Genomic DNA, 23,991 nt, shown 5'->3' with positions numbered 1-23,991 from the left:
TACTGCTGTATCAAATAAATTAATATTTTAATTATTCTAAGTATTTTGGAATTACATTGTTATTAGAAAAGTTGTGGACTCTGTTATGTCAAACACCTCTCAATTAACTTCACTTGAGCTTCTAAAGTTTTCTTTGAATTATGATGTGAAAAAAGTTTGTTTTAGAAATTCATCTAGTTTTCTGATGCCCACTCTTTCAAGTCAGGAAGGAGATGGATATAATGAAATGAATGGCCAAACATTTTTAAAACAAAAATGATTTCCCACCAAACAGGGGCAGCAGAAACACCATGACTTAAAAACGCCAACAAGCTGAAAACTACAAACAAATTTCCCTCTAAATTACTTCCTTTGTTTCTCCAACAAAACCCAAATATTTTGTTAACGTCTCAGATTTAATCTTTTGTTCATTCAATTTAGTTCCTTCGTATTTCACTCAGAGGTTTTATCTGCCTTTTTTGGTATAAAGCTTTATTAGAAATATTTCACGGCACTTAAAGGACATCTTGATTAAGGGACACCAAGCAGAGTTCATCTTCTGCCCACTGTTTTCAGTGAACAGTGAGGTTAATGGCTTGTTAACCAACCAGCCCAGTCTGAACACTGAAGCCTCACATACTATTGAGCAAAATGGGAAATCAATAGAAGCTTTAGCAAAGCAGATCTCCAAAAGCCTGGACAACAGACTCCACCAAAACAACAAAGGCAGCACTGCATTACCATGTTTTCATCTTGCTTATAGAGCTATAGCTAGAAAAGGGCAGGACAGAATTACTGCTAGTGGAGTCAACGTTAATAAGCAATTCTTCCTGCCATGAGGAGCACTAATGAAGCTTCATTCCCTCCCCAGACAAGTTCCTGAAGCGAAGCTCTCCGGCACACACTGAGCTCCTGCTGACCTCTCCTGACCTGGGGCATTCAAACCTGCCTTGCTCCCATGAAAGCACAGAGGTCTAAGAGCATACGAGCTCGCACTGAACCTTTCCCTGACATCTCTTCATACTGCTTCACGTGTCAAGCCATTCCTCTGTTCTCACAGAATTTGCAAAAACTGAGCATTTTGGAACAGTCTCAGCTTCAACTGGAATTGTCAGAAGTTTGTACTTTCTTTTCTTTCCCTTTTTTGAGGTGGGAACACTGATTACGTGAAAGGAGTTGCATTTGTGATATGGTATCCTAACTTCACTCCAAAAAAGCCCATGGATAATATCGCTCTCTTTATAATAATTCCAAATACAAATGTGTTTTATCAGGGGCAATTAAGCCTGTTAGCAAAAAAGGCAGAGCTGACCTAGATACAGAAACCATACATTATTTCTCATTTAAAAGAGAGCTGTGTTTATAGCTTTGTATTTAGAGAATAGAACTTGTCCAGTTTTCTCCTTCTTTATGATTTACTTCACACCAATCAACATTTATCCTTTTTTGCATCTCCTCAGGAATATTACATATTTTCCTTTAATTCAAAAAACATATTCATTATTTTGATAGAGTAAATTGCCAAATTTTCCTAGAGTAAATATTTCTGTAAAACAAAGTCTCATCCAGGATCTTTGGGGCTCACTTTAGTGAATTCTGTCTGCATAGATATGTGCAAAATTTTGTCTAAAATATGACAAATCAAAGGAAATGATAAACAAATGTGGACTCAAATTGTCACAGTTTTGGTACTTCGGTTTCAAAAGCTATCCTCAATATTTTTTTTGAATGGGGCTGACCTGTTTTCCGAATGGCCGACATCCAAAAATTCCAATCTGTCAATTTATGCCATTTCGGTAGAGGGCCAGAAGTAATTAAAAATATGGAAAATTTGAGGCATTTCTTCAGGGTCTAATTGCAATTCACAAGCCTCTGATTTTTGATTCACACTGAGCATTTTCTTCAACAGATTTCAACACACTGCTATCAAAATAAGCTTACATGATTCAAACTAAACTACAACCACTGACAGATTCATTTTATTAGTACGGAGATAATTTCCTTTTCTGTTTCTACTTGGTAGCATTTGCTCCATGTAGTTACTGCACTTCGCATATAAATTCGTCAGTTTATTCAAAGAAGCTTTTTGTTGTATTGATTTGATACAATGCATAGTTCATATCTGCAATTATTAGAAAAAACTTAGAAGCTTGTACATTCAACAAGAATGAGTTAAAAGAAAATTTCCATGTTATACTTTAAAGAAATTAATGACTGTTCTAGAGAAGTATGTTATTAACAAAGCAACCAGACCTACCTTGTATATTCTTCTTGGAGCTTGTTTGGGTCACTTACAAAAAACTTAACTCTGAAGTTCAGACTGTGAGGAGATCCTCCTATGGTCAAGAAAAGTTATTTCTAATTAATCAGGGCACCCTGGAAAAATAGCATAATAACAATAGATGAATTGACGAAATACATACATTACTCACTTTTTAATTGTTTCCTGATAGGTTTGTTTGGATCCAACCACCTCTGGAAAGAGACAAATTGTAACACCAACTTCAGAGAAACAGCCAAACAGAAAGTACAAATCACAGCCTTATAAATCAAGAAACCAGAGTTTTTCTACTACTTTTTACTTCGTCTTTTACAAAAAAAACAGTGATTGTCCAGAATCAGTAGTAAGCCTGTGTATGCCTCACTGGCATACACAGGCTTACTACTGATTCTAGAGACATCACCAGTATCATCAACAACTGCTACTGCTCTTCTTCCCCCAAGATTAGCCTATCTTGTCCAGTTATCTGTTTTACAGCAGTAATTCTACTTTGAGTTGCTTCTATGATTGCCACAGAAGCTGAAAGAGGTCAGAACCCAACTATGCTGTGTTTAAGAACTTTCAGCTGCTCTTTAAGAAGAGCTACCTATGGTAATGAAGAGCTGTAAGCAGGCTCATTTACCCAAGTCAGAAGTTAATTTGTTTAACTACTTTCAGTACTTCTGACTCTGGATTTTGTGTGTCTGGCACATCCAGGGAGTGATCCCACTGGCTCAAACTGCCAGCCTGAGTGTCATCACTGGTACATCACCAACTGGATCTTGGAAGCCAGAGACTCAGCACTCAGCCTCCTGGATTAAGCACTACAGAATAATTTTACTGAACAGTGCCAAATCTTGATAGTTTCTACAGGAGAACACTGTTGTGTACAGGCAAAGCTTTATAAAAAATCTATGTGGCAAATTTCAGAGAAAAGTATGGCTGCCTGTTAAGTTCTGCAAGTTGTTCAAACCACTGCCCATCAGCAACCCAGCAGTCTCTACACACCAACATAGCCCAGGTAACTCTTAAGTCTATTAAGTCTATAAACACTGTTCAATTCCTTGTGCTGCCTTGCAAGGCAAGTCCACAAGCCTCAGAAAATTGTTACATGGGCACACTTCCTATAGAGTGACAGACACCTAACCCAGCAGACAACTCCCTCACACTTATCACAGGGCTTTCTGTTTTTTTCAGGTGAGGGAGGAGGAAGCAAACACACAGGTACCTGAGCTACCTGATACACACTATGGATCTGAAGTTAGTTCTGTGTCATTTTGTTCATGAGGAACAACAAATAATGATGACTAGATCCACATTCTGTATCCTTGTAGTAGTTAACTCAAGAGGAAGTAAAGAGACAGTTTGACACAGCCTCAAAAGCATGGTTATCTAAAAAATAAAGCCTCATACAGGATCAATTAACTTTTATGACTAAATGTAAAAGGTTAAAGATCACTCTAGCCAGGGATATATATGAACTTCACATAAGAATCTTTAAAAACATGCTGAAAGATACTTGATTTTTACTTTGATAGTAGTATTATAAAAAACCACAAGCGTTCTGCAATTCATGAGATCCATGTTTAAACACAATGCTAGAGGTTTCACACTTAATTAGAAAAATCCCCTTTTCCTCATCATCTTTATCTGCTGCTGCATTAATTATATCTGAGCAATATTCTGCTGTGTTATTTCACAAGTAACCAGAATATTTGTCAACCCATTATTGTTTCCTTGTCTGAATGAACCAAGTATAAAAGTAAATGTGTATCAAAACCTGAAATTAGTCAAATCCATCAATTCTCCAAGCTTGCATGACTAATATTGGTAATATTTCTTTTTAGCTCTGACACATTGTTTTCATGGCAGCTAGATAAGTGCTGAAGAGGCAAAATGGTAAGAAATGAAAAAAAAATCTTTAAATTATGTGCCTGTATCAAATAAATTCTAAAAATAAAGTCATTATTTCAGACTAACCCTTAATCAGATGTGTAGTGTTCATCTGCGCCCAGACAGATAAACTAAAAGAAAGAGAGTTTAGAAGTCTACCCTTTGGAAGGCCAGATAAATTTCTGAATGTTGAGTGAAATATTGAGCAGTGTTCAATTAAATACTTCTTAAATAAAGCTGAAAAATATTCCAGCCTTTTCTTCTGCTTGCCTTTGTTTTTTCAGCCTGAAACAAAGTTTAGAATAAGAATACTACAGAGGCAGTCCACCAACGTCTTAACAGAACTGTCAACAAGTGAATGTAGCTGACTTTGATGCAGAAGTTGGGAGGTAAGTTTTGACCCCGTCACTGTGCTGCACATCTAGTAAGAACTAGGTAAAGAACTGTCTTTTAAGAAATAATACTTAGCGAAATCGCATTTTTTAAAACAAGTACTGACCATTTGATACTTAGAAAAGAAAATATCCAAAAAGTGTTCTTTAGGCAATCAAGATCCCAATAGGACACTGTAACTAGTGCAGTGAATGTTACATTTGCATCTCTTGGTTTCTACTTGTGATTTACAAAGTTTCAGTTGTGTAGAATTTCCTTTCAGTTAAGGCCATGAACTACTGTAAATGATGAGGTGACTGCCTGTGTCAGACACTGGACTGTACAAAGCGCTACTGAAAGATCACCAGATATCTGGGCTAGAAACAGAAATTCCATACATGACAATCTAAAACGCCCTTGTTATTCTCTAAGTCCTAGCGACAAAAACAACCACAAAACAAATTTCAAACATATCTACTATTTTTGACAATGATAATGCAATCTAGTAAATAGATACAATAAAACAAGCAATATTCTGTTACGATATTATTTCATAAGCACAGAATTCAATATTTTTTTACTCCAAACCATTGACTACTAACCTGTAATTTTATCATAACTACAGGACGATACAGACCCTCACAAATGACAGTTGGGGAAGATGGCACGAATTTTCAATGGTTTCTATTCACCTCTCATTAAGCAACACAAAGTGCAGTGATGAACATGATTATAAGTTTTAGAACTGTACCTATAAAAGAGAGTTAACTTACAGGGTTATCAGTAGATTCATCAGCCAACTGTAAACCAAAGTAATCTCTCTCTGTCAAATCGAGATGCTTGAAGACTACGTCCAACAGAACTTGGCCCTGATCATGTTTCTGCAGAGAACAAATACAGACCTTTTCTTTAATCAATAAACATCTATAACAGGACACGCAGATTTCAGGCAGGTAGAGCACATATAAATCCTTTCAGATGTGCCCTGGCAGCACTATTTTAAATATCACAAAGTGTATCCCAGCAGCACTATTTTTAAACGAGCTTCATCTCTTTTTGAAACATATGTAAGGAAATAATTTTTCTTCTCAGTCATTTTCTGACAGTAAGAACTTCTCACTTCTCAGCTAGCTACATGATTATTTCTGAAAGCCTTTCATTAGCCAAATTTGATATTTAAAAGGAGCACAGAAAAGGAAAAAAAAAGTTCAGGAATTAATAAAGAACTCGATGCAAACAAGAATCTTGTTTGGGTCACTGAATTCAAATATACAAGTCTATACAAATTATCCTTCCTTATCTGAAGATCTATCCTGACTTTAAATGAACCAGCATATTGAAAATGTTTCCAAAGTTTAATGGCAGAGACAGCTGAAACAGCCAAATATCTAACCAACAAGTATTATTTACAAACCTTCTAAGATAGCACTTCACTCTAAATGAATTAATTCAAACTGACTGAGTAACATTAACACTTCTTTTCAGAGTCAAGTGAACAAACTTGATTTCTACAACAGGGACAAATGTTACCCACAAACTGATATAAAAAGAATCTGTAGTTGTTAGTACCTCACAATTTTTTGCCTAACCTGAAAATACTGCCAACATAGTAATTGAAACTCTGAGGGTGTCATTATGACAGGACTCAATAAATACATTTGGTGAAATCTGAAGGGAGTTCCCCAAAGAAGTTAGAAGTGTCACAGCATCTTGAAATACAAAAGACAAGCAAAATTCTGCAAGAACTGTCAAACAAGAAGAAATATGAAAGAGATGATTGATACATTTTCCACCCAGATTTTCTACTTTTCTGTCACCAAGCAGAGAAGCTTCTAAATAATCTTCTAGGTGCCAAGTATTATTGCAGCTACAGTGGATTTGATACATCTTGCCGTGTTTACTGTGGGCAGTAAGATATTTTAGGGTATTAAAACAACACCCCCCCCCCCCCCCCCCCGCTGTTCTTCTCCCAAAGGACCTGTTTCACACAGAGATTACATAACAGTTTACCTTTACAGCTCTTAAAATGGAAGTATGTAACTAAAAGATCAGATAAGGTTGCAAGAATATCCATACAAGAGAAAAATCTACAAATCTACCTTCAGACATCTACTAACATCTAAGAGCATCCTATCAAAACTAACTTTTTTATTCAGATGAAATTACACTGAATTGGAATAAACTGTCAGAGGCAGTTCTTTGAGCCTAAAAATGCCAAGAAGCACGGTAATTTATTTCATAATAATAAAAAAGGAGAGAACAGTTATCCACAAATTATGCTTGAAATAATTGTCCCAGGAGGACAATCATACCCATAACTCTGCGCATATCTTTAAATTGAAATTACATAAGGGATATCTTTCAGGTGCCATTCAAATTTGGCTAAACTGAAGTGACCTAAGAATTCCTGTATTTATTCTGCAAAAGACCTTATTTTTTTTTAAATTATATAGAGAAAATTTCTTATGAAACGTTTGAGGACTAGTTAAAAAGTCCACCACTGAACAATTTACTTTACAAATTACTAAAAACAAGCAAAGAAAAAACCACATGTTAACACAGTAAATGTACAACAGCATAAATGCATAAGGCATTTTTTAATATACAATCCAAATATAGTCACTTTTATTTTTACTAAATTAGGATTTTCTGTTATATTTTGAAATAAACCAATAATCAGTACAGTTTTTACAGCAAATAAAGCTAATTTTAAAATTGCACAGCAACACTAATTGCCTCTTGGCATTTTTCCCACGTAGATTTAAATAAGAACACAAACTAAGAACTTGTAACAGTAACTACCAGAAAATGGAAGATGCCTGGAATCTAAGTTTAGCCTTGCAATTACCACAGCTGACATTTTACTTCCTCTAACAACATGCAGATACCATCTCTGCAGCTTTCTTCCAATCCAATCCTGCCAATGTATACTGTTTCTTAAATATCTGAATAGATGTTTCCTAATGAAAAAGCTTAGAATTTCCTGATAAGTTGGAATTAAGAAATATAGTACACCATTCCATGACTGCAAGGAAGGTATTTTTCCTGCAATTGAGCAGCAAATTTGATAAGAGAAGACAGGTTTCAACATGAAGCATTTGTTTGGATCACAGTGTTTTACTTTTTATGTGTAAAATAAAGATAAGCATCAAGCAAAACCAGACCTTAGCTTAACCCATCTCTGATATTTATGTAACGATGTTGCAGCTTGCCAAAGCAGGTGAAGGTCACAATTCTGCTTGTTGAGAAAGATCCAAAATATTTGTAATACTACCTTAACATTGAATAGCTGCTCAAAAGTATAAAAAGTATGATAGCAAGTTTAAATATCTGATTTTTTAAATAAAAAACCAAACCCAATACATGTAGATGAGCATAAAAAGAAACTTGCTTTGTTGCTACAGATCCAAGTTAAACATTATTTCCTCATAAAACAAGAAATAATGAAAACATGTATGAAAAATGGGAACTACCTAAGACAAAACTGCAGGAGTAAGACATAAAAAGGTCCATTTTTTCTCTAAATTGAAGAAGGAGAGGGTTACATGTACTTACTAGTTATTGCTGGAGGCAGAATGTCTCACAAATTTTGGCCTTTTAGGACAAATTTGATATAAACACCAGACATCAATTCATCAAATACTGCATTTGATGAACTATTTATAATCTAGTACCATTAGATATATACAGATTCATTTTTAATTGCAAAATGATTGTCACTTATTCGCAAACACCATGTGTGAAAATTTAGGCAGACACCTGCAATTGCACAGGTTTGATGCCTGCTCACCAACTACCACCCTCTTCTCAGGCTGCATTACCGACATTCTGGTTTTGCTGCTGCCAACAGAACTGGCTGCACCCACAGTAAGCACCACCTGACACTGCTGCCCTGTCAGCCCAAAAAAATTTGGACTTCTGATGACAGAGGAAGGGGCTGACAGGTTCTGGGCTTTCCTGGAGCAAGTCACAGCTCTGCTGCTCACACATTTGTGGGAGGCTGTGCTGCTCCTTCACCACTGACAACACAGAAACCCTTCCCTTCACAGCTCACCACAGTGCCTGGGTAGCTGCTACAGGAGGTGCATTCCCCAACAGTGCACAACTGTCTCCTTTCCTTCTACAGCTGATGGTATTCTTTTATTATTTTATTTTTTGTTAAAGAAAAAAGGGCAAGTATCTAGGTACTGCTGAAGATTAAATTACTAAAAATTTTAACCTCTAAAATTACAAGGAGATGGTTTGGGTTTTTTTGTTTGGTTTGTTCTTTTCTTGTTTGAGTTATTTTACAGGTTTTTAGATTTTCACTTCCATTAGAGTGTAAATTCATTAAGTTCTGGGATAGTAAAGGCTCCAAATGGAAACATTTGTCCATGACCATTAACCTTGCTCACAGAACAACTCACCCCATCTATCTTGACTTAGTTTTTCCTCAAATTTAGTGTTATCCCCATATCTATCTATTGGCTTTCAGGGAACAGAAGTATGCCAGTCTGCAAGGAAAATATATAATTTTAGGTATTCAAACAAGTAATTAAAACAAAGTAATTTGATCTCAAAAAAACAGTTTTACGGTAATGCAAATCATCCTGATCACGTCACTAACATCAACCTCTTTTCTTCCTTCTACATATCCTACTGAAGTCTGCTTTTCAGGATTGAAGGAGGATGGCTTCATTTGGTAAGCAGAGCGTTTTAGAGAAAGGGTCTGTACTGCTCAAACACATGCACAGGTTAATTCCAACTGATTCTTCTGCCTGGAACCAGTGCAGCCTTTCTCTGGCTACAATCCACAGGGATTATCTGGTTTGATTCGCTCCGCTCTCTGCAAGACAAGGCTTAGCACAAAGATGCCTTTTTTGCAGATCAATGGAAAGGGCTGGTTGAAATGTGAACTTAGAACATCACATAAACTATCAAGAGACACTGTCTGTGATCAGCACTTTGCTGTTGGAGAAGAAATAGCATTTGAGTATATTTTTATTAACACACCACTGCATCCTCCAGATAATTAAGTTTTACAATCATTAGCATACAGAATACCTATAGCAATCACCAGGAGAAAAAAAAAGGTGCTAATTTATCTGATGTTATCTTTGTTCTTCCTATTTTGAAAACATGTCCATAAATATTTATGGCTAAGTATAGTGTCAACCACAATAAAGTAAAACAAAGCTATAAAACCTGAGAACCTGTATAGCATGTAGGTTACATTTGCTAAGAACGAATACGTTATTACTCCCTATTTGTGAAGAAACAGATTGAGGCTAAGACATGAGATCAAGATGTTCAGCACCAAGAAACTTTTTATTCCCTAGACTCAGTTTTAATAGACAAACTTGCAGGCTGATCTGTATAAGCAGTAAAGCATGATCCATACAACTAAAATATTTAGTACACTAGGGAGGTGGTAAGAACTTATTACATATGTTTCTCGTGGAAGAGACAGAACAGACATTTGAGGATTTAGAGCTGTTTTTTTGAGAGGCACTAGTATCCTCTAAAAACATACAGCTTTTGAACACACAGATCCCACACCTACTGGCCTACTACTCCTTATTTTTCCCAATTCTTACTTTCTTCATAAGAAAAAAATGCAAGACAGATACTTTAATGGAAAACTCATGCACCTGAAAGAAAAGATGACAGTATTTACAATTTCTTATGCACTTCTAATGCTTTATCACCAGCTACATTTTGCACATGTTGCTTTTCGGCAGGCAGCATAGACTGGGAAACTGATAGAAAGGATGAGAAGTTAAGTGAAACAGAAAAGGGGAAAAAATATAGAAAAAATTATCCTAGAAGGGAAAGGAGGCTTGATGTTAATAAATTAAAGTCTTTAAAAATCTGTCCCTCAGCTCCATCATCCAAAAGAAGTCCAGAAAAATTAAGTGTTTTTGAATGAACTACAAAAATGCCTCAAGAGAATATCCTAAACCCTTCTGTCTTGACTGACAGAGCTAAAACAAATAACCACCGATCTGCCTCTGAACCTTAAGCCTCTGGAAGTTGGACCCTTGCAAGTTTTTGCCAGATAACAGATTTCACTTTTGATCAGCAGCTGCAGCCTCTAACCACTGATTACAGAACAGAAAAAAGCAATCCCTCTCACAAATCTGCCCTGAAACATTCAATACCTTTGCTGAACACTGCATATGAGAATTCAATATAATTACTGAGCATTACAACTTTTTCAAATGATCTGAATTAGATTTGTCCACATAGATTTGACAATTACTTCACTTTCTCCCTCACTTCCCATCTGAAGTCCCAAAGCCTTATTTGATATTCCTGCACTCAATTTGCTGAAGTTCAATTTCCTTTTGAAAAATTTTAATTATTACACCACCTGTTAACTTTCACCAACACATTATTCAACCTTTCTCCATCTAAGTCATCAATTCTATAGCTTTGAAAGTAAAAGCAGAGTTCTACTTCCACAGGATAATCTACAGCTTCTTTCCTGTTGAGTTCTGATTCTTCTCACAGAGAGATGACTTTAAATGCTTCAATATTTTCTTGTGAGGGCCTTGCCTATTTTTCCCCTCAGGAAGCTGAAAAAAAGGGTTGCACTTGTGTAACATAAACACAAAACCGTGCACATTTTCATTAGAAAATGGAATTAATAACCTATTTTAAATTCCAGGTTCATATTTAAAGGTGTTGATCTTTCTCCATTAACAGTTCTCAGTATTCAGCAACCAGCTTTCCATTTTCCTTCCTGTCTTCTCATTAATGTAATAGACGATGGTGAGCTTAAGTGAGAGAAATCACAGAAGAAGATTATCTGAGAAAAGCAAAGAGTAGGGAGATTCTCTGAGACGGCAGTTATGACCAAGTATAACCATCCAGGTGATTAAACACAGTCAGCTACACAGCTACGGGAGGAGTTCCCACTCCACCTTACTTGTGTGCAAAGTACAAAAAGCAGAATGCAGCAGAACAAAAGCTTCATTCAACTCAATAGCAAAACTATCCTCCATTTCCACTGGACAACTTTAATCCATGAAGAGAATTACTAGAAATAAATTATGCTTTGTACATTGGATTTTGAAATGAAGATGTTAGCACCACAGAGGATGCCAGAATGACTAAGTTCCAAATAACACTGTGCACGTGCACAAGCATGCCTGCCTGAACACAACTTCCCCTTTTATTCTCTACTTAACCCTGTTTGTAAGTCAAACTCCAGCCATACAAATGCAGCAAAGGAAAGTGAGCTCGGGATATTGATCTGCAATAAGCCAGATATCGATTTGCAATAAGCCCATTACTTACATTAACTCTGAAAGCTTGTACAGTGTTATCCAGGAGAAGAATGTTGCAGACCACCTCTGTATGCTGCCTGTCTCGTGCCAGCTCAGATGCTCGTACATTGTAGGTTCTGCCAGCAGGCAATCGGAAACGTGCGGTCATTACTGTCCACACAGGGTCTGCAGGCAAAACAAACAGAAAATTTAAAAAGAGCCAAAAAATGCAAATGCAAGAATTTCTCACTTCAAAGAAAGGTGAAAGCACAGCAAGTTGATTATTTAAAAACTCCATTACAGACAAAAGAAAAATGAATACTAAATTCACAGTAGCCAATAACAAAGCAATATCTTACACGTTACAACACAACCTTATACCAAAATACTCAGTCCTTTACTTTCTGCCCATTGTCCACACCCTGCCTATTTTAAGGTTGTTTTGTGGGTTTGCTGTTTTCTCATTGGGTTTTCGGTTTGTTTTTAAAGATTCACAACATTTTCAATTCAAAAGGCATTGTAATTGCTAGGCATCATGGCTACCAGCTTCCTGATATTAAATGCAATTAAGTAACTAATTTCAGTGCAAAACAGCAAAAAAAGATTACACAAAAAGGTTTATAGAGAAAAAAAAGAGCAAACACAGAAGATTTTGATGCATTACTCTGCAGGAAGACCTGTGCATTCACTGTAAAATCATAAAACATGAGAATGCACAGTGGTAACAAAAATATTAGCATTGTTTATTTCTCCTTTTTTTTTTTTTTAATTACAGTTTAATGTTTGTCAAACTACTGAATCCTCTGTCCATGTCAATTTGATTGGATTTACACACTTAGTTTGGGAGCACACACAATTCTCATCCTCTCAGTAAGCAACCATGACCACCACAAGTCTACGCCCTAAGATGAGAGCCGATAAATAATATGCAAGAATTGACTTTCACTCTTCAGATCTAAGATCTGATGATTATCATCCAGCCCCAATCCAGCCCACCTTATGTGCCCACCTGAAGCTATCAGCTCTATCCAACGATACCAGCACTTTCTCAAGTGCCTCACAGGATCAGGGCCTGTGATTCACTTAATTACACACTCAGCAAACTATTTCTACATCCTTTGACAAGGGCGTAAGCAAACAGAGAGTTTCATAACTTAAGTACAGAATATATTGAGACATAAAATTGAAATACCCTAAGAGTGGCAAAAGAACACAGGTATATTCAAAACCAAATATAAAATTACTGATTTTCCTTATTTTGCATAAGATTATGAAGCCTTCAAACACATCTACACATTAGTTTCACATTTGAGGAGAGGGATGGAAGCATATGATGATTAAAAAAAAAAAAAAAAGGAGAATTTAGCAGAGGACAGCAAACATCCTAGCAGTGATTAGAGAGCTTGCATGGATCATAAGAGGTATCCGTGCTCCAATATACATAAACGAAGAGGGAGGAGTAAGAAATTAAAGATCAATCTCTTCTAAATAGCTGGTAACTTAGATACATAGGCTCTCATGGGAAAGTGGAAGACCAAGAACCAAGCTGGGACTTTGCGGTTCAACCATCTTTCCACTGCCAGCAGACAACCTCCTGAGCAACTGCCCTTGAAACCCCTGAGGTATTTTGCTTTTCTAGATCATATCTTCAGCTCCTAAAGTATGACCACAAACCTGAGACATTAAAAAATGTGCCTGATGATCATCCATCCTTTCAAAATGATTCAGTTTTGACTTATCCAGCATTTTCAGATTAACAAGTACTTGCTTCCTCACCAGACAGCTTTTTTATTTTGGCTAGTCAGTCACAGGCTTCAGAACTAAAACGCTGTATTCATGTAGAACTACAGCAAGTTTATTTTTGTTTTGCTAAACCAACGCAACAAACAGAACGATACAGAAACCAGATAAAGCCACCAGCTGCTAAATTTATGACTGTCTTAATGACAAATTTATGAAAAATCGTGTCACAAACATTAAAACTCTCAAGTAAAGCCTAGAAACAAAGTCCATCTGACAACTCCTCATGGAGAGGCTGCTTCTGCTACACCTTCTACACATAACAAAAATAAAAAGCAGGAGAAGACCTTTAAACATTGAAGAGGAATTGAACCTCCATACCAGTGATCCAAGCCAACCATGTAACATTTCACAGTGTTTTGCCACACAGACACAATCTAAAAGCCTTAGTAGTCACAATGGCATAAAGGTTGGCATTATCAGTGCAGCTACACAACTGATAACTACAGCCAAAATTTCAGGATGGTATTTTCCGCTGAGCTGAAACTAAGAAGGTTTCAGAAAAGCACACAATTTGATTAAAACCAGTTTCTCCATACCACAGAAACAACCCCTTGACAGGTGTATTATACAAGGATTTGAAAAAATAACAACCAAGAAAGAGTGAGTGTAATCTTCATCACATATACAATCACTAGTGCACAAATGACTGTTCAGCTTTCAAATAAGTAGTGCAGTCCTCACAAATCCATTTGGTAGTGAGCTAGGAGAGTCTAACTCAACAATACACAGTTCTGCAGCAGAGGGGGGGGGGAAACACTTGTTAAAAGCTAGAAATCATCATGTCTTAAGAGAAGAAAAGGTAAGTCTCACCTTTTCTCCTGTTCTTTCCTCTATTTGTGTCTTATTTGCTGGTCAAGACAAGACCAGCAATACTTTTTCCTTCCTCATCACTGCCTTAAACTAGACAGAAAAACTAGGTTTCAGACACAGCAATAAATCTGTAAGAGTGAGCAAGGAGACAATCATCCCTTAGTGTCCTGGGTTGAAGTATATTCTATCACCATCTTCATGAACTGTTGAAACCAGGTGAGGCAGTGCTTCCTGCCTCCCCCACTCTGGTTTATCTTCTGTTAATGGGCCCATCAGCATCTTTGCCACATGATTCACCATCCCATTGTGAGATGCTCCGCCCAGAGGGAGGAACCAAGCATTCCAGCCTGGATATAAGCTGAGACTCTGAACACCAGAGCAGTGCATACCTACTGGACTCCCAGAGGACAAGAGCTACTGCTGGATCTTCAGACCCATTATTTCTACAGGATCACCGCTACAACAGAACCACTCTGCTTGGACTGCTACCACCATAGGGTTTCAGGTTGTATTCTGTCTTTGTCAGTGTTCTTGTACTACTGCATTTATTTATTTAATTTTTTTTCCCCATAAAATTATAATTCTGACTTACGATCTCCCACTGGTTTGATTTCAAACTAGTACACTTAGCGACCCTCAAAATACCTTAACATCATGAAACCATTCACTATGTCCCTTCAACCGACCCAACCTGCAGATCTATCAAGGGTCTTGCTGTAACACAGATCACCTTTGCTCCAGCCAAACAAAAAATATTGCATAGTTACAGACAACGCCTGGATTTTTCTCCGTGTACATAAATGAAATGATCAAATTCAAGAAAGAAGGTACTGTATTATGAGTTTGCTATGGAAACAGGAGCAGCTATATTGGGCCAGAACAACAGTTCACGTTGCTTGCAGACTGGAAGGGCAACGCCTTCTCCGCTCTAAGGAAGAAACAAACAAATAGGACACACACACTTCTCACGCTGTTCCACAGTCTGGAGTTTAGCATCTTCCTGGTGTGAAGCTCACAGTCCCACCATGCTGAACATCAGTCGTTCATGAATGTTTTCTTCAAGGACTTAAGAAACTGTTTTGTACTTTTAGATCATGCAATGAAACATTATATTCCATGTCCCACATAAAATACACAGTAGTTGGAACCACCATCTCATAGCAGACAAGTTTCTTGCATGAAACTAAGAGGGTTTTGCAACTATAGAAAACAGTTTTACAAGTATAATGACTGAAATCCTGAAATGCATCTACAAAATCGAAATAAAACAGCCATGAAAGTAAGAGAGAGAAAGGTGACAAAAGACTGACTGTCTCCTGCAACCCACATTCAGAGTTACTCTTTCCCTATATGTCAGCGAAGAAACTATGGAGGTATGTAAAGAAGATGTTAAAACATCTTCATCATATGCACTATCAAGAATACTCCCCCTTCTAAGATCTGCCAGGGTTATTACACAGAACTGTTTGTGGCCAATCGTGTGCACACAACCCATATTTAAACCTCTATCAGCACATGTACACTTAACAAAAAGGATGCAGTTGTTAAGCACAGATAGACCCTGCAATTACTGGTTTTACCGACACACTTGTTGTACAATATAATTGGCCCCAAACTGTACCCATATCATTTTTGTTACTTCTTTCTTTCAGAAATACATGCATCAAGAACACATAGTCTCCCAAACACATATTGCCATTCTTGCTGTAATTTTGAAAACTTATTAATAGTGAGATAGCTAGCTAGCTATTGCTTATAAGGTTACAAATTACAGCTGATTTCTTAACAAATATTGATATATAAAATGAGAAAATCTGATAGAAATTCAGCTACACTCATTGCATACTTCTGCAATAAAAATATTATAGCTAATGTTAGTACGGAACAGAGGACTGCTTTAATCTCCAAAGTAAAATCTGCATTCCCCCAAAAAATAGGAATAAAAACAAAAGCTGAGACTTAACCAAAAAACCAGTTTGAGAACAACTGGCTTAAACAGCAGGTTAACTTAAGCAAGGTACTACTGTGTGTGCATATCCATGTCATGGGCAGTGCCATGGCAACTTAACGCTTAAGTGTTTTTATATATGCAAGAGGTTTATTTAAACTGGACTTAATCTTCACATATAATCAAGGTTTTCTGCTTAAAATTTTTCAGTGTCCTCAGCTAAGCATGTAATACTTAGGTATGTGAGTTAACAACCTGAAGGACATGCAGCTACAGCAACTGGAGAAGGACAGAACTCATGCAAAGTAACTCCACTTACCTCTCAGGTCTGTGGAAGGAGTAAGTTGTACATTACCTGCCTGAGCTCAGGTTTCAAGTGGTGAAGCAATTCCAGGGAGTGTTCCCTATCAAAGGGCAGAACATTCCTGCAATACTGGCTTAGTTAGGGCACTAAAGAGCATAGAGAAGCTTCACTAGTGAATTTTCAGCATCCTTTATTCTTTTATGTAAATGTATACAGTATAACGACAATTTGCTTGGGCTTACAGTAAACTAACTGATTTTAAGCAGCTTAATAAATAAGCAGTTGGTTAAGCAGGTAATTAACTGAAATTTAATTTATCCAAGTGTGCAGCCAATTTGCTGACTTGATGCAAACTTTCTTTTGGAGAACTCTTGATGTAATGTACAGAAAAACAAGCACCTTAACGCATTACTGTATGCACATGTGCATGCAAGGACATGAGAAATTTCATTTTTCGTGGCTCATCTAAATCAGCTAAAGAAGCTCACGCATTGCCAGATTTCCATTTGTTTAGGAGCTCGTATTTTAACAACCCAGAAGGCACAGATTTGCACTGCAGCCCACCTGCTTGTTTCGGCCCAACACAGTACATGAATTTCCTACAAGAAGTAGAAAAGTAGGTCACAGACTCACAGAAGACCCCCGTCCTCATAGCATGATGCAGCTTGAATATATTAAGTAAAATGCAGACCCCATTGTTACAAAAATTATCCAGATAACTTAAATACATATATATAAAACAAAAAAAAAAACTTTTTAGAAGTACAAAGACAATTTGAAGGTTTAAACAGAATAATACAACATATTGCTATTCCGACAGACACTGAGATACACCTAGAGCCCATGTTCATAGGTTTATTTGAAAATACATTAGTGACACTACATTAAATGTAAATTAAACTAGTTTGAAAATACTAAACATTAGCTGGTCATGCACTTTTCTGAGGGAATTCTGCATTAAGTCTAAAGAAAAGGTTCAAATTTTTTATCTTTCAAAAATTTGTTCTGAAAGCTTTCAGCAATTCTGATGCAGTACACAGCTTCAGGACATTGCTTATAAATAAAAGCAGAGCAGAAATGCATTTTCATTTAAGTGAATCGACCCATGCACTACAATCCTGAAATTGTTCCAACGAGAGTTGGACTCGATGATCCTTGTGTGTCCCTCCCAACTCAGGATATTCTATGATTCTGTGATTCCTTCCTGCTTTATGCTGACCAAATAATGGAAAGTATCTATCATTCATTCAAGTTGATATGTAAACACTGACTTATTTCACTTTGCAGTCACCAGGTGCAAGGCTTCCAGCAAGACTTCTAGCCAGGCAACAGCATCATTAATGATTCCAAGCTCTATCAAACTCTCTTGATTTATTTATAAGTTTATTTCATATCAGTTATACAGAAATTGACCACATTCATTCTACTTAAGGAAGACAGTATACTCCTGAGAAGTTATCATATGGCCACTTACTAAACTTTTCTTAAAACTTCGCTGAAGAAGAAGGATATCACATCTTTACTGCTGACCAGTTGGGACAGTTACTGTGACTGTACAATGTAACTGACTACAGCCACTGGTTCTTCAGGACTACTAGGTTCCCAGACAGTCCTGGAAAGAGAGCACTGGATAAAAGGAAGTACTGGCTTTAGAAAGCAGGTAGCTGAAGTTCCCTAAACCTCTGCAACTTCTCTCCACTGGTGGGCAACCAGACTGTGCTCTCTTTAGCCGGGTACCTGCATGGGGCTGGCAGCTCCCAGGCTCTGAACTCTCCTGTTCCTGGGTCAGGGATTCCTGTATCCTTCTTTACAGCCTAGCCCTGAGCAGTCTCCGTCCTTTCTGTGTGAAAACAGAACACAAGTTTAACTGATCTGCAGCTGCTTCTATACATTCCTCCAAGATCTCTACTATCTGCAGACACTCAGCTGCTTGAGCAAATCCCTCATGGATGCCAGAAGTATAGAACAGTAAAGGGAAATCCTATTTCACTTCTGAAAGCCACAAAGGGAAACATAGTCATGTTCTCCTCAAAACATCATCTCACCTGCATTTCAATGAATAAGCTACTCTTACATCCTCCTTTCCCACATTCTCAATCCTCAATCATAGGAAGAGCCACATCTAACAAAAAAAGCATTTGTTCTTAACATACACATGACGCTTTCCGAAAATTTTGGGCCCAAAGTTCAATAGCTGAGAGAAAAGAAGTTGAATTAAGCCCCTCTCCTCCACCATCAGCTTCTCCTATACATGAACCAGTAGCAGAGAACTAATTTAATATTCTAGCCACTTATTCAGATAAATTTTGAAGACTCTTAATGCATCTCAGGAACAGGAAGATTTCATGGGGTTGGTTGTGGATTTCAGTGTAGTCTTGAGGCCTAAATTAATAAGCATTCTCAGTTAAAAAATTACTCGAGGATTTTTTTTTAACTAAGATCTCCTTGAATAGTGCTTTTTATCTATTTCTCTGAAAAGGGGTTTCAAATTCGAACAACTGCTGTGTGACATCAAGCAAGATTTTCACTGTTACAATCACATAATTACTGATAGAGACAAAGGTTAAAGATGAAACAACCTTGCTCTGTCACTCCCAGATTTTCATATCATAAAAATTTTCATAACATAGAATCATTTCTAACATAAAAATAATAATTAATGAGTGTTCAGTCACCCTGCATAGGATGTCTTAGAGACAGGTGGAGGCTGTACACCTGAACACAGCAAACTAGTGAGATAGTACTGTAGCATGCTACTGTTTTCTCTGAAAAATAAACCAGTTGGACAATTGGAACTAGTTGGAATTTGACAATTCCATCCCTTGCTCCTCCCTGCCCCCAAGAAGAAAAGCACAGATAACAGGGAAGCCTATTATAAATGACACTCACAAAAAAGCCTCTCAAATTGAACTGATCCCTTTCTCTGTTCTGAGTATGAAGTAGGACAGTACAGGAAGACTGGTATCTACTTTGCTTCACTCCTGTATGCAACATTTCAGGAAACACATAACAGCAAGATAAAATTCATTAGTTTGAGATTACAACACCTACTGGCAGTTTAGGAGCAATATTAATAAAAAAAGAGAGTTCTTACAAACCATGCCATCAACACTGACAATTATTTTGAACCTAAAGCCTTTATGTCCTCAGTCATGTTTTACATGCAGACAATAACCTTTCCATCTTCACTATCCAGGACTCTAGCTGAGATAATAGCCTGCGAAGATATTAAAATTTCTTCAGCAAGGAAAAAAAGAAGTCGGGGGGGGGGGAAAAAAAAAAGGCAAATGGACTTATAAATTCCAAACAGCTCAATATGGTTCATCTTAAACCCATTTTTAAGCTTCAAATTTAGTCTTAGTGAACACCTGTCCAAAACACATTACAGTATCAGAGTGTCAGAGAGGCTGAAGAAACTCAACCAATATACTAAAAGTCTGCAGCCAAGAAAGAGTTAGAATGAAAACAGTCAGACCCTTCCCCCTGTCCCCCATCCTACCTCATCAGGGCCCCCATTTCCCTTCTCACTGCATCAGTCTTACAGGTCAGAGTGTGAACAAACACAAAGACAACAGAAAGCCTCCTTCCAGCTGTTCCTGCCAGCTCATGGCTCAGTACCCACTGAGCTGATGATAACAACACTGCAGAGGAGACAGGACCTTTCCGTCACGTTCACATGACACAAGAAAAACGTCCAGGGCGCACGTGCCTTTCAGCCAAGCTTCACACGAGCACATACAGTTATTCACAATCAACACACCCAACTGTCCTGCAGGTGACACACTGAAGCCACAATCAGAGTGGCAACACCACATGAATTTGTGCAGCCATTTTGTTTCTGACCTGGAGACTTTTCATTTCTGGGTGGTACTCAGGGGGTTAGGAAAGTTTTATGGAACAAGTCACATACACATTTGAACAAGATGCGTGAAGAATCTCCCATGAGCTTTCAGACATTACTTTGAGCAAAACTGTAGAAAATTTCTCAGTAATATGCAATACAGCCAATACACCTTGAGGACCAGAAAAGACAGCACACCTATCCCCCCAATAAGCAATGGACTATAGTTGATCTTCAGGAACCAGCTGATCACAGTGTGACTGCTTTACAGAATGGGAAGCCATACCTTGGTGTGAAGAAACAGAGAGAGGGCAGCTGAGGCTAGAAATGCCTTTAAATAACAATATTGGTATCACGAACATGATTGGTATAATGAAATGTCTTCAAATAACAACATTGGTATCACAGCCTGTTATATGAAAACACAAGTTGATGGCAAGCACCAGCTAGAGCAGTGCCAGCTTGTGAGGCAGCAAGGCCACAGAGAGGGAAGCGGCCCCAGGGGCACAGCTGTGGCCACGGTCCCGCTTACAGCACTTCGCACGCACAGGCACCGTGGCAGCAGCAGCCCACACTCCTGCAATGAGCCACTGAGGATGGAAACGGCAAAGCTAGCAGGGAAAAAAATTAAATCTAACTTTATTTTTTAAAAAGTCAACCAATCCCAGTGGAAGAGCAGATAGCTGAAGCAGTCAGTAAAGGATGTCTGCCAGGAAAAACAAGAACAGGAAGAAGAACACTGTTTAAATATCACTAAATGGTGACTTCAACTATCCTCCTATATTCAAAAAATATTATAAACTAAACAAATATTCAAATGCATTTATAAGAAATAAAACCTACTTGTTTCCTGGTATGCAGCTGTCAGTTCATGACATTTGGAGGTGTTTATCATGTGTAAAGATTACTAGCAATAAATAGAAAAGTTTTCCAAGTGAGTTCCACCTCCATTATTTTAAACTCGATACTATCCATAACCTGCCCTTGTTTGAAAATAGCATTAAAAATGGTAATCCATGACCTTCACACAGATGATTACTACATCTATCTCTTCCCATTCTTGGAGCTGGATCTCTTATTCTTGCTTTTATGACTCAATGCTATAATAAGATGTAATAAATGAAGACTATAACGAAACATTATTAAAATACCTTGATAGAGACTTCTCAAAATAAATCTGCAGTACATTTTAAAATGTGTTCTTCAACTAGGTTAAACAGATTTAAATGAATTGTTCATTAAAGGGAAATCTGGCTCTGATACAACTCTAAGATCAGGGAGCCTAAATATTTACCTACCAAAAGAAAAAAAGGGCTGAAATCAGTGCAAGTTCAGACAAAGTACAGAAGTACCAGGTGATAACTTAATATTTAATATCTTTCTTAAGGGGAGTGGGGGAGGGAAGAACATACAACCTCCCACCTCAAAACCCCCCAAATCTGAATTTCTTCCTACAATTTTCCTCAAAGGTATCAAGGCATAACTAAATTTGATTCCCTTTTGCAATATGACTTAAAAAAAAAAACAAAACACATTTCTTCACGTATTAAAGAAAGACTTCACAGTTCTTTACAGCCTCAATAGAAAACAAAAGCTCCTCAGTATATAAAAGGGGTCTTTTAAATTTTTGAGCTTTTTAATGACAATGCACAACTGCCTGTAGCTACAATACCCAAGTACATGACTTGGTTTCATGAGTTCTATGAGCTTCACGACACTCATTATTAACAGCTCTAAACTTGAGCAACAACCCAACTACACACGCTGAATCGAAGAAATGTAGCAAGTGAAAATTAGGTTTTGATTTCCGCTTTTTCATTAACAAAATAAGAGGGTTTTAAAACACAATTTAAGACATCAAAAAGTAAAAAGTTACATGCAAATAACAACTGAGGGTCCTCAACAGTTGTACACAATTAAGCAGATAAAACAGGTAAAACACCAAATGATGCAAAGTTACATATTCTAATTTGGTGTCACTGTAAATGAACACAAGTCCCACATCCTCTATGTTGTACAAGCCTCAACCACAATTATCTGAAAACAACAGTGACAGAAAACATATGACGGAGAAAATCTGTCACTTGAGCACCCACGGATCAATACTGCTGCACGTTGAAGGACCCCCAAGCCCAGAGCAACCAGTGGTACTGGCAGCTGTAGCTCCAGCCATGGCATCTGTGTTGTGAAGCCTCTGAAGTGAAAGGCAGTCTGAACTGAAAACAAACTGGTCAATTCAGAAAAAGCTTTTGTTCTACTCATAACTAACCAACTTCAAGTTGAATTCTGGCTGGCGCTAAAGCTGAGGTATTAGACAGGGGGAGGAAAAGTTGTCTGTACATATTTTGTTCAGAGTTGCTAAACCTAAGCCAAATTATCTTCAATTTAAACACAACAGATGCTAATTATATGGCTCAGTGTAACCAACTGGACACTTTCCATCAAAATTAGTTTTTAATCAGAAACACCATTTTCAGAAAATAGAAATTTTCACGTGGAAAATTTCAGTTTTGCCAAAACCCACTGATTTTCCACAGGAAACACTGAAAAAATGCCTATCTGGCTACCTGCCTGGAAAAGGCTTGTCAACTCCGCTTCTTCCTCCAGCAGAAAACAAACCAAGGGATGTCTTCTGGCAGTGCTGCCCAGAAAAGTGACCTCACTCCATCCGTGCCCCTGGCTTTCAGCCACCCTGCCTTGCACTCCAGGCACTCAGCCTCTCCACAGCGCTGTGGCTGGGGGCTGTGGAAGGCAGCAGGTCACCTTTTGGTCGGTCACGGGATGTGCACTTGAGAGACCCCAAAGTGCACCAGGAAACTGGAACAAGGAGTTCCCTGCAAGAGGCAAGATCAGTTTTGCTGGTGTACCTGCCCAGTTGCAAAAGAACCATCCTATTTTACATCATCCCGAATTTTAAGGCCTCCTTTTAGTCATTTCTCCATTTACTATATTTTACAACTTCACCTCAACTTAAGTATTCTTCTGACATACCTCTCAAAGACTTTCTTTATAGAAAGCAATTTCCATTTTCAAGCCAGTTCAAGATTAGAAATTCAAAATTATCTAAGTGAATGAAAATATCACGCATGTTCAAACAATCACATTTTGAAATTCCATTGCATGTGAATGATTATAAACAGGAAATAGAAAATCACAATTTTGTGGGTTTACTTTCTTTAGCAAAAGTATCTTAAAAGATATCTATACAGATTTGTAAATTGTAAAACCCACTTTGTAACAATTGTATCTGGACTTCAGATCAAAAATCAAAAGTTTTCCAAAATTGTGGCATACTGACCTCAACAGTCACACCCTGTCAGGGGTTATGACATGCTTAAACATTAAGGGCAGACTGCAGCCCCCTGCACTCATCTTTGTGCATTCAGAGTTTTGAAAATTGTTAAACTACACTCAAGTTCAGACATAAACAAGTTAGAAGATAAATGATCTTCATGCACATTGCTAAGAGCATCTAAAAATACTCTTCCTTTTGGGGTGTATTTCCTTCTCTAGAAAATAAACGGACAAATT

The 23,991-nt window shown here is 37.5% G+C and overlaps 1 protein-coding gene across 3 annotated transcripts in view; it reads right to left on the bottom strand.

Moving 5' to 3' along the window:
• PTPN4 (protein tyrosine phosphatase non-receptor type 4) overlaps positions 1-23,991 on the bottom strand; it is a 111,487-nt gene that overhangs the window by 58,234 nt on the left and 29,262 nt on the right. For all 3 annotated transcript variants that reach the window (XM_066190229.1, XM_066190230.1, XM_066190233.1), the window contains exons 2-5: positions 11,786-11,940; positions 5,278-5,385; positions 2,412-2,454; positions 2,237-2,315 (exon numbers count right to left, since the gene is read on the bottom strand). In XM_066190229.1, coding sequence (XP_066046326.1) covers positions 2,237-2,315; positions 2,412-2,454; positions 5,278-5,385; positions 11,786-11,940 — 385 coding nt within the window. The remainder of the gene's footprint in view (positions 1-2,236; positions 2,316-2,411; positions 2,455-5,277; positions 5,386-11,785; positions 11,941-23,991) is intronic.

Source organism: Chamaea fasciata, unplaced genomic scaffold, assembly GCF_029207755.1.
Source record: "Chamaea fasciata isolate MVZ Bird 193981 ecotype frontalis unplaced genomic scaffold, bChaFas1.0.hap1 SCAF_8, whole genome shotgun sequence".
Taxonomy (NCBI): domain Eukaryota; kingdom Metazoa; phylum Chordata; class Aves; order Passeriformes; family Sylviidae; genus Chamaea; species Chamaea fasciata.
Note: the sequence above shows the minus strand (reverse complement) of the source record. Positions and strands in the feature narration are given on the sequence as shown.